The 11,781-nt window shown below is 43.3% G+C and overlaps 2 protein-coding genes across 2 annotated transcripts in view; both read right to left on the reverse strand.

Moving 5' to 3' along the window:
- The window catches only part of LOC104703945 (pentatricopeptide repeat-containing protein At1g64100-like), a 51,903-nt gene that overhangs the window by 13,678 nt on the left and 26,444 nt on the right, over window positions 1–11,781 (reverse strand). The gene's annotated exons all lie outside the window — the stretch shown is intronic.
- Window positions 8,213–10,783, reverse strand: LOC104703951. The gene is made up of 7 exons (XM_010420043.2): window positions 10,583–10,783; window positions 10,224–10,343; window positions 10,008–10,121; window positions 9,804–9,926; window positions 9,616–9,705; window positions 9,467–9,533; window positions 8,213–9,380 (listed from the first exon to the last, which is right to left on the reverse strand). The coding sequence occupies exons 1-7, from the start codon at window positions 10,688–10,690 to the stop codon at window positions 8,344–8,346; spliced, it is 1,659 nt and encodes a 552-aa protein (XP_010418345.1). The 5' UTR covers window positions 10,691–10,783; the 3' UTR covers window positions 8,213–8,343.

The raw sequence follows: 11,781 nt of genomic DNA on the forward strand, positions 1-11,781 counted from the left end.
TTCAAGATCTTGTTCGGCACCATGACAAAATAAATTTACCAGATGATCTCCGACACCAATCGCAGGGTCGATGCAGTCGTAACACAGACGACTCCATCTCCAGTCTCCGCGGGGCAGTCGCCTGTACTCGCGACAGGCGATCTTACTCGTCGTCTCGATTTCTCGGACATACCGACAGTCAACCAATCGGATCGAAGGACCCTTCTCCCCTAGGAAACATCAAGTCTCCGACCATCGAATTCGGCTCACGGATCCGCAAAACCCCGGTTATCCCGACCGCTCCCTCGACGAACACGGGAGCTTGCCTCGAGATCGAGGAGATCAAGTCGCAGATTCGCGGCATGAGCTCGCTCCTCCACCGGGCTATCAACACAGCTCCAGAGATCGACAGGATTGTCCAGATCACTCGGCGAACCCCCTTCACTCAGCGGATTCTGCAAGCCGCCATACCGAACGTCAAGCTGAAGCTCCCGACCTACCTCGGGGACAAGGATCCGGTCCTCTTCATGACGTCCTTCATGGCCACTGTAGCCAAGGCGTGCCTCAGCAACGAACAGAGGGATATCAAATGCTGCCAGTGGTTCGTTGATAGTCTTTCCAGCCCCGCCTTAACCTGGTTTACAAGGCTCGAGCCAAACTCAATTGATAACTTCAACCAACTGTCAACGGCCTTCCTCAAGCATTATCGGATCTTCATCGAGCAAGGTGTGACGAGTTCGGATCTCTGGGAAATGGCCTAAGAACACGGAGAGCCTATTGGCATTTTCCTAGGCAGATTCAAAGAAAAATTGGCGAACGTTTCCGTCCCAGAAGATGCCACGATCCCTGCCTTTAGGAAGGGTCTTCATCCCGGATCACCCTTGCGGAAGGACCTCAACATCCGAGAGCCTAAAGAACTCGATGACGCGCTACATCGAGCCTCTCGGTTTGCACTCGTGGAAGATGAGGATGCCCGATTAGCCGCGAAAACGACCTTGACACCATCGTACCTCCCGAAGGCTAAAAACCGGGACGAGCAACACGAGCCCCGAAAGCATCACGACCCTCCGGATCGAAAAAAGGGTGTCGTCCATGCAGTCTCTGAGGTAGACGGCCAAAACAAGCAACCATCCGATCCGAAGGAGTTATACTGCGATTTCCACATGATAGCCGGCCACTCCACGCACGAGTGCGTCCATCTAAGGAACTACCTATATGGAAAGTACCTCTCTGGCGAAACCGAAGCCGTCTTTCAGCCTAAAAGTATCCGCGGAGGCAGAGGTCGCCGCGGAGGATGGCGAAGTGGTCGATCTAATGGTGGCCGCGGTGCAGGAGGTGCCGGGCAAGGATACATGAACAATGGTCCGACTAATGATGTTCAACAGCCAGCAAATCGAGTGCTCGCAAATCACCAAGACAAAATGCCCCAAGAGGACGAACTACCTGGTCCTCCCAAGCGACAAAGAGGGCAGAATCCCGGCCGCGCCAACTCCCCTCTCAGAGGACGAATAACTATGATACTCGGCCCACCAGAGGACTGCGCTGACTCAGTCCGAGCATTGAAGAAGAGGGCACACCAAGTTTGCAGTCTTCAGGCAACTTCGAACGAACCTCCGCTCTGCACGGACCCCATATCATTCACACTGGAGGATGCCAAGGAGATCCAACATCGCAATTCCGATCCTCTAGTCATCGAAGTAACCATGGGCGAGTTCGATGTCGAAAGAGTCCTGGTCGACACTAGGAGTACCATTAACGTATTGTTCTGGCAAACGCTAGAAAAAATGGGAGTCACACCGGAGCAAGTGAAACCCGAGGCTCGAACGCTAACTGGTTACAATGGGATCGCCAAAATGTCGGCAAGCTTCCTGCTGGGGGAGCCCGATCCAAAAGTTTTGCCGGTAACCCTCTAGCGTTCTGGACGGTCCTGCAATATCAGGGCAGGTGTTAGGCCAGACAGGTCAGTTTCCAACAGTTCTTCCACCGCTAGCTCGTTCACCGTAGTTCGCCAGATCTCTCGTTCCCGCTGTAGGGCTTCTAGCCTTTCAGTTGGCAACCCAGAGCCCGTGGACATCATGTCCTCTATAAAGGCAGATGGGCCTTCAAGTAGATGGTGTTCGCGGAAGGCTTGACCCGACGATTCCAGATAGTTGACAAACCGGATCAGCCTATTCAAGCAAGCTCGATAGGCCCAGACTTCTGTCACGAACGGGAAGGCGGTTTCACCCAGGGGTTCGCGATCGCTGTCCAGTAGATCGGGTACGTCCATCCGGTCGACCAGCTCTTTGCACGCCGTGTGCTCAGCAAGTAGTCGGGCCATAAGCCAGTGCGCCAGGAAGTAACCTTCGTCGATAAGATCCTCCAGGACTTGAATGGTCCCTTCTAACCGGTAGAGACTATGGAGCTGGTCAAGCTTCAGTCGAAGCGCCCGAATATACGCGCCCATCCTTTTACGACGATCTCGGTACCCTTGGAGCTCCAGCTGCAAGGGGGATACCCTCGGGTTGACGGTGTCTGAGTTCAGAGCAAACTCGCGGGATCGCGATGTTCCTCTACTTCTTGCGGGGGGGATTATCTGGGAAATCCGGCTCCCGATCGCCAGATGCTGCGGCTATCCTTTCCCGAGCCCTTCTCAGCCATGCAGATCGAGTGGTGACTGGCATCTTATCTTTTTTAAAAAAAAATGTGTTGTGAATGTCTACCAAGGGTCCAACCCCTCCCCTATTTATACTCAAAACTACGCGAACTACCAGCATTGATTCGCCAATTAGAATGCAGCAGATTTTTCGCTATTAACGACCATTCAAACATTCAATGTTTCGAGACACGCGTCATTACAAAAAAATAATAATAATAATAATAATAAATAATAATATACTAATATATATATACATATCAATTTTCATTCCGATCTGGATTGAACATTCGTCCAATCGAACTGACTTCATTCGAGGTCAAAATACATTCTTCGTTGACACCCTGGCCAGGTGATCAACTCGCACTTAGCCCCTATCGTGCATATGTAGGGATAAGCCGAACCCAGAGTATTTATTTCGCACCCGATCTCTAATTTATGCGATAAGGTGAACCCAGAGTATTTATTTCGCACCCAACCTTTAGTTCGGTCGGAATGGTTAGCCAAACCCAGAGAGAAATTTCGCTGTCCGACTCCCGACCTAGAGCAAAGGAGAGAAACCGATCACAGTATCTCGCACTCCAAACATATGTTGGGAGACGTCCCGCCTCTCATACATCTTTGCAAAATAATAGAAACATGTTTTCGAATTCAAATTTTATTCAGCCTGCCACAATTCGGCAGAGTCTTGTTCGCCTTATTGGATTAAAATAAAAGAGGACATATTATCAATACAAAACATGTTACTTTCGTGCTAATACACCACTAGCGGCAATCTCGAGCACTGGTCTTGAGTCGCTTCGGCATCGGCCACAACAGCTGCAGCCCAGTCTTCTCCCGTTCTTTGGGTCGAGTCTCCAGTGCTCTGACTTTCTGTTCCGCCTCATCAAGCAGATCGGTAGTCCATTTTCTTTTCGCCTTAAGAATAGCAATTTCCGATTCCAGGTTCATTAGCTCGCGATCGATCCTTCCTTTCTTCATATGAAAGTACTGCAGATCTTGGCTTAGCTCTTGATGCATAGCTTCAATCTGCACAAACACAATACGAAGGGAATAGTCAAATCAAAGCAATAGCGGATTGGATTATTATTAAAAGGAACCAGAGGATAGTAACCTGGCGATGAAAGGTGTTGGCCTCAGTGATGTCGTTTTCACTAGCACGCTTGTTGATGTAGAATGGCCTGATGTCGGTCGGAACAAAATCGCCAATCAAGGCAGGATCTATTTGGGTAGACTTGGCATTCGCCCTCTCAAACCCATTCTCGATCCAAGTCCTTGGATGGGACTCGAGCATCTCGAGTTTGAACAGTAATTCACGTTGCACTTGTCCCGAGGCCGCAAGTCGATCATGATACTCAGCATGCCGGTCTTCTACGGAATTGAAAAATTCCTCTAAGTCACGTCTTTCTTCCGGATTAACAATGAACATTAACATCCAAGGAACCCTGCTGTTTGGATAATAAGCCATTCCTCTCTCGATAGCCTCTGCGTTCGAGAACGTCAGAACATCATTCCCGGCAAGCGTAGATTCTACGCTACTAATAGAACTAGGCATTATTCCAGTTCTAAGTTTGCCTCGGTCTGGATAATTCCGATCAAACAAAAGGACGCAAGCTTATTTATACAAGTTTGGGAGGGGATATTTTTCCAATTTCGACTTTCTCGATACTAGACATATTCCATTTATATGAAAGGGAAAGATTCCAGAAAAATAAGTCAAATCCAAAGTCTTTGAAACTTAACAAAAAAAAAAGTAAAATAGGTCGGGCAAGTCGGCAATATTCTTACAAGGGTTTTCAAAACCCGGACTCAAACAAGATAGTCTCCTAGTGAAATTCGAAGCGAACGCTTAGACCTCCACGTTGTCGGACAGATCGGCTTGGAAAATAGCAGTGTTTGATCCGTGTTGATGCCTCACAGAATCCGGAGCCATAGTCCCAGGATGAAGAATTACGAAGCCGAACTGATCCGGAGACATGACAAGATCGTTCTCCCCCAATTCAAGGATGTCCATCGCGTCGACGGCCTCCTGAGCTTTGGCCTTCTTCTCATTGATCTCTATGACTCGCTCCTCGAGAATGACGAATCCTTTTTCGATCAGATATTGTACCGTCTCCTGGACTCCAACAGCCTGATTCAACATGTCTTCCATGGGGCGAACTATCGTGTCCTGTTCAACCAGGTAGGCTCTGACTTTGTCTAGATGGGTTTGCGTCTTCTTCGCTGTTCTTTCTACTTTATCCAAACGGTCCCGGCGGGGTCTGCGAACTTCAGAGTCAAACTTAGCCTTCAGCTCATCGCACTCTCGCCGTAGCTCGGATTTCTCTTCCTCAAGAGCGCGTGTCTGGGAGTTCAGTTCACCAATCTCCAGTTCGGATTGAGCGATAATTTCATCCTTCCCGACGATGACGACCTCCAGCTCTTTGATCATGTCGTCTTTAGCCCTATTGGCTGTCCGGATCTCTTCTAAGCTTTCCTTCATCTTTTCAAATTCAAACCCCGAAGTCGACAGTTATTTCATTCGTCTATCATACAGTTGAGTTAGCACACTGATCTTGGCAGCGGCCTGTAAATCCAGGAGAAGTGCGTTAGTTCACCCATGTAAAATCTAAATAACTTAAGGAAGATAGTGATACAAACCATTAGGTGGGATTCTGCGATGTCGAGGTATGCTTGTTCGAACTCTAACTTCTCAGTTTCCGGGAGAATGCGACCGGAAGTTTTCAAGTTCTAGAAGAGTTCACCAAAGGCCGCCCAATTCGTGACCAAAGGACCCTCGCCAAAATAGTCAAAGGTGAACCGATCGGTTTTATCATTCCGACTTTTTACACGGAATCGGTCAGCCGATTCCAGTCCCGCGTCTTCTCCCAAGCGCTTGCGGTTAACTGCAGATGATGGCTCAGACACAGACTCATTTCCGACTTGTTTCCCCTTGTTTTGCTTTTTCTTCTTTTTCCTCCTCTCTCTAGTCTCGAGTGGGAGGACGTCCTGTTCGGTAGATGGAGGGTTGATGCCTTCCAGGGTAGGAGCAGGATTATCGGCTTCAACGACATCTTCGTTACCGACTATGTCGACGATCTCCTCATCGCCCAGAACAGGGTCAGTATTGAGTTGGGCAGCAGCCTGAGAGTTCGGATGCACGACCTGAAGGCAACTCGCCGTGATGACACATGCCCCGACGGGTTCCGAAGTCTGTCCCAACAAACTCGCAAAACTGGGAAATTTGGTTCTGACTTTGCCATTGCTTTTTCGACACGAATACGGGTGATAAATTCCCGCCGTCGGTTGGTGCCAGATAGTAATGCGTCTTCAACGGAATGATAACCACGAGCTAGACGTGTTGCGGTGAAAGGGCAATCGGAAAAAAATAAACGGGAAGTTAAACCAAGTTAGCAGAGTTATGATACACCAAAACGTACGGGAAATTAAAAATCTACCAGGATCTCCATTCCACACTCTCCGATGGAAGCCGAACGGATCCTCGAATGAGAATTGGTCGACACGAACATAAAAGTAGCGGGCGGCCCACTTTTTGAAGTTGTTAACTTTTTGACCATGAAGAAAGTTTTGTTACGGTTTCATGTTCACTTCCCAGTTTTCTTTGCTCTTTGATATTTTGAAATTTGACAGCTGCTCGAAGCACTGAACTCCGATCTCAACTCCTACTTCGGTCGCTATAGTAAGAGCGGCGACAAAGTTACAAATACTGCTTGGGGCGAGCTGGGAGATCGAAATCCTGAGTCTTTGGGCATACATCGATAAAAGGGATGGAATCGGGAACCAAAGGCGACATTCCGAAAAATAATCTTCGTATAAACAGATGTATCTCTTCGGAGGAGTCCAGGGGCGGTGATCATCTCGTGGGATTAGGATGGTAACGCCAATGTTCCCAAGGCCGCATGAGTTCAACATATCGTTGACCGATTTGATTGAACTCAGAGTCTTTTCACCTCCGATTTGCCCTTTATGGTCCAATGATGGTGGGAGATCGTCAATCAAGAGTCCCAGGGGAACAAATCGATCTTCTTCCAAGTGCAGATCGACATTGTGAGTTTCATCATTATCATTTTCGTTGCGACTGGTGGGTTGAGCTTGTGAAGAAGAAGCCCCGGCCGAACATCAGACTAGGGGAAGTTGGGCTTCAGAGCCCGATCTGAGGGGTCCTCCGATCTGTGTAACACGACTCAGGTTACGTGCTTCACTTCTTGAATTGCGTTGAATTAGGCGACCGTTTTCGTTTTCAGGAGAGGAGGCGAGATCCAAAGTGCTCGTCATGATGGATGATCGGAGAGTGCAGAGGAAAGCCAGGAAATTGCAACAAAAGTAAAAAAGCAAAGAGGAGAGAGAAAATAGCAAAATACCTTGTGCTGTCGGCGAAAAATGAGAAATGGAGAGGGAGGCTGTGTATTTATAGAATCGGATGGGCGGCAACCCTACGAAAGTCATCATGACCTACGTGACCTTTCGGCTTCCGATCTAGTGGATGTGACACGTGTTACCATAAAGCCCGGGTTACATAATTAAAATTCTTTATGGTTTAGATCGGATATTTTCTTTCCTATAGTTCTAACATTCGAATTTAATCCCGAATATTCAGAACGGGGGGGGACTAATTGTTGGTGCAGGATTTAGCACCCCCAACATACCGATCTAAACCAGAAAGATAAATTGATCATTTAACCGGGAATTCGGTTAATTCCCGGTTAGGGATCTTAACTAACGATCTGGAAGAGGCCTGTTCGGACAAGAAGGCTTAGCCCACCGACGAGAAGCCAACTTCTTAATTCGACCGACGGCCGACTTGAGGAAGAGATGGGAACTTTCCGTATTTCATTCTGGGTAATAAAGAAAGTTAATATATTTTGTGATCAATGAAATTGTATAAAAGGGGAGAGACTTCTCCATTGTACGGCATCCGAAAAATTAATACAGAAAACCCTAAATTCATCTTTGTTCTTGAGCAAACCCTAGCCTATTCTTTAAGAGATTAAATCCCTCCTTTTGATTTATAGTTTTAATCCAACTTTTTGAGAGATTATTTGTTTGAATTTGTTTCCTTCACTAAACAAATTTATTGTGGAAACCTAGTTTCTATAATTACCTTCTTATGTAGTATTATTATATATGGTTTGTGTTGAGTTAATGTATGTTACTAATATATAAACTACTATTAATATGATGGAATATGATACATATTAAAAAAAATTAGGCTTTAGCACAATGTAAATTAAAATTATACAAATTATAGATGTTTTTATCGGTCCAGGTCCGATTAAAGATACAATAATTCTAATGAGTAAGATTATCTCATCTGAGTTTTGGATTGGATTCAGTTCTTATAGTTCGGATTTCAGATAATTCAGTAAACTCATATCTATATTAATTCGGTTTGGTTCGGAATCACTCATTTGTGAGTTTCTTTGGGCTTAATCACGAATAACATGTAATAGTATGTATTTTGTCCGTATAAATTTAATATTGTACCTTTACGATTTGTTTTTAAAATGTGATCTTCATGCTGAACAGATGCATTGCAGAATATCTAAAGTAACTAATAAAAGAAAACCCAATGATTTTGTTTTGATCTATATTTGGCTCTTGTTAAAGGTATGCACATAATTGAGTAAATACCTTAAGAGTAATTCTATATCATACACATATATGGCATATAAAGTTTTCTTACAAAAGGTCTTTAAACAGCTTAAGCTTTGTCAAGTCTCAGTGTCTCTTTAGTTTCCTGCGACTATTTGTAGCATACTAGTAGTACCTATGGAACTGCAACTAGGTAAGCTTGAATTTACGACCTGTACACATGGAGGATCAGGAGACTTCTTTTTCTTGGATGCAGGTTCTTCATTCAGTGAGATTTGGATGTTGGAGAAGTTAGGCAATCCGAAATCAGGTAAAGGTAAGTTACTTTCAGCACTTCCTGGAGCTGCAAACTGTTGCTCCAAGTACCTGCGGATTACCGAGTCATCCTCTACTTGAAATGATCTTGTGAGTGGTTCAAATGGGAAGTTTGGGCATGGCTCAGGCCAAACATAAGGTTTTTTGTCCATGTTTACACTCGAACTTCCCTTCTTGCCATGTGGTTTACTTGGTGGTGTTTTGCCTCTCTGAAGTTTTTTGGTTGGTGCTTCAATGCCTTTCTTCTTGATGTTCTTCTTAGATGAACATGTTTCCGTGTTCTTCTTCCTCTTTTTAGAGCCACTAATGTTATTTTCTTGCAGGATTGATGAACCTAGCTCAACGGTGTTGCTAAGATCTTCTACAGATGATCTAGCATTAGAATCGTCAAAAACAAGTACAGAATGTGAAGGAGCTTCACTGTATGGAAAGAAGACCGAACTTCTCCACTCATTAACAGGTTCTTCCCACGCAACCTGAGCTTTCAGAAGCTCTTCACCCTTATCTCCTGATTTCTCCGCAGCTTGAGCTTTAAGAGCCTCCTCACTTGTATCTCCTGGTTCATGCGTAGGTTGAGCTTGAAGAGCCTCTTCACATGTATCTCCTGATTCCTGAGTCACTTCAACAACCTTTGATGAGTCACATATGTGAATCAATTCACTCTCTAGGTCAATGATCTCAATGTTTCTTGTTCCTATTCCTTCGATCCCACTTTTATTCTCTACCAAACTATCACTTGCAGGTTCACAGTCCAGGTTGATTTCAACAGTTAATGATCCAGTCTCTCCCACACCATTTTCTTCTTTCGAGGTTTCAGCTTCTGGAAGTTTGGTGTCACTGTCACTACTCATATCCTCATCTGCACAAACAAAAATTATCTGTCTGTTTTCACTAACCAACAAACATCTCTGTATTATTACTCTTTGGTTCGTTTTATCCACTTACCTTCAAACACACACTGCGTTTTTACTCGAGACTCCAACTTCTTCATTCTTTCTGGCTGTGTCCGTAGCTACCGATAAAATAAAACACAAAACTCCCATCAATACATGTTCGAGAAGAAACATAGCAAACCTGAGAACAAATTCACTTACAGGGGTAGAGGACATGTAGGAGCAATTCTCCACATTTTCGACATATTCACCCTCTGACAAATCTTCTTCATCCTCATCAATTACATACGTCTTGCAAAACATTAAAAACAAAAAACAAAAGTATCAAACCAGCTACTACAACCTCTATTATAAGATTCTATACTTTCAAATAAAATAATGCATCTTACAATTTCATTACACCCGGTTTCGTATTCTTCACCTGATGAATCTTCAGATACCACAGTGTTCTCATCCAATAGCACTGTCTCCTTTGAATTGGTTCTAAAATCATTTGGTCCATTCACATTCATCTACACACACACACAAAAGAAGAACAAATCTTTCACTCTCAATAACAAACAAATGCACAAAATGATTAATCTCAGTTATACCTCCTTGTATGGGACTCCACCAACAGAACCACCAATCCTCCACTCAGCTTGCCTTTCATCCCGAAGCCACCAAGGCCTTTCCATTGCGGTCTCTATGTCTTGCAAGGCTTTTAACTGAAACAAGAGAAAAAGAAACATTATATAAACGCACCAAAGAACTTTGTAAGTGTACTCAAGAACATGAATCTTTGGGGGTAAAGAACTCATCATACATACAGTTGCTTTCTTCTTCTCGATTCCGGATTCTCGTTTCTCTCGAATCTTCTCCATTTGAATGTAATCAAGAACTTGATCCTTGGTAGACAACCTCTTCCCTGTTCTCAATTGCGTGTATGTCTACAAAAGCAATTGTATAAAAATTTCCATCACCATGCATACAAACCAATTACATCTACAATTAAAGGTGGGATTTTTCCTAAATTTTCTCAATTAAAGATTGGTTTTTTTCTTCTCAATTTAATGAAGAAAATTCCACAAAAGTTCTCAAATTGGTGTTGAATATTTTGTAAATTTACAAAATTTGAGGTGGGGTTTTCTGAAATTTAGAGAGTAAAGAGTACTAAGTAGTAATATACCTTAGTGTGGCGACCGCGTCTTAGAACTGTAGAGTGAACAATCCAACCGACGGGAAGCCAATCCGGCGTGGCGTCCGCCGTAATAGTTTGTGGAAGCTGACGTAACATTCTCCGGTGAGTAGATTCGGTCGTCTGAAAACAGAGCTTTTTTTTTCCCGGTGATCAGGTTTTGTCACTACTGTGTGTCTCTGAGAGCGACAGAAGAAGCAAACTCAAGAAGTGATTAAATATTGTCGACGAGACACGTGGCGGTAATATCTGAGAAGTTTTACATGTTAGTCCTTATGAAGGTTTCATTATCGATATTAACCCCGAAGCTTTGGTTTAGGTTGTCAAGGACTCAAGGTCACACACTATTAGCCACGAAATTTGAAATAATTTTCTTATTGACTAACAAGACAAAAAAATTTGAAACATATATATGGTAGCTAGATTTGGTGGTATCAAAACATTGTTAGCTTGTTAAGTTGATTTTTTTTAAAATATTCTTGTTTGTGTTTTTTTATTAACTGATTGCATCAGTTGAATATTTTTGTAAACTCTCTACTAAGTTAATAAAAAAAACTTCTTTCCAAAGAAACATAAACATAATAATTGTCAAAATTGTTTATCTTCCTACTGATTATGATTGCGCTGATCTTTGTTTGAACTCTTTCACACTTGAGCTTTTCTTGAAAGATAAATATAATGAAAATTCTGATTTAAGTCAATTTTGTGTGGAGGTGTGTTTATATATATTAAGTAGTATTCTTTTTAATAAATAGAATGTATTGAAAATAAAAGAGGGTCAAACGCATTGCCGTGCCGTGTCTTGCCTACCCATTTTGTTGACTCGTAAACTCATAATTATTGTCACTTAATTTCTTATTGTAAAATGAGAATTGTTTTACAAGATACATAGATCTTGACTTATTTTATGTCGTTTGTTTGTTCAATGGATGACTTATTTATTGTTTTGCTTATTGGGAACACTTATTGTTTTGCTTATACGATTGTTGACCTCGATTTATTTGGAATCAAAGAAAAGTTCAATTACTATATTGAAACTTTTGAAGCATATTCCAAATTTAATGCGTCTTATTTATAATAATAGATTTCGTCCGTATAGTAATAGACTTCATTGCAACAAACGAAACAAAAACAAAAAACCTATAGTAACATGGCAAAATATTATAACTGAGTAACACCCAAAAATTTAG

This window comes from Camelina sativa, chromosome 7 (assembly GCF_000633955.1).
Source record: "Camelina sativa cultivar DH55 chromosome 7, Cs, whole genome shotgun sequence".
NCBI classification, from domain to species: Eukaryota; Viridiplantae; Streptophyta; class Magnoliopsida; order Brassicales; family Brassicaceae; genus Camelina; species Camelina sativa.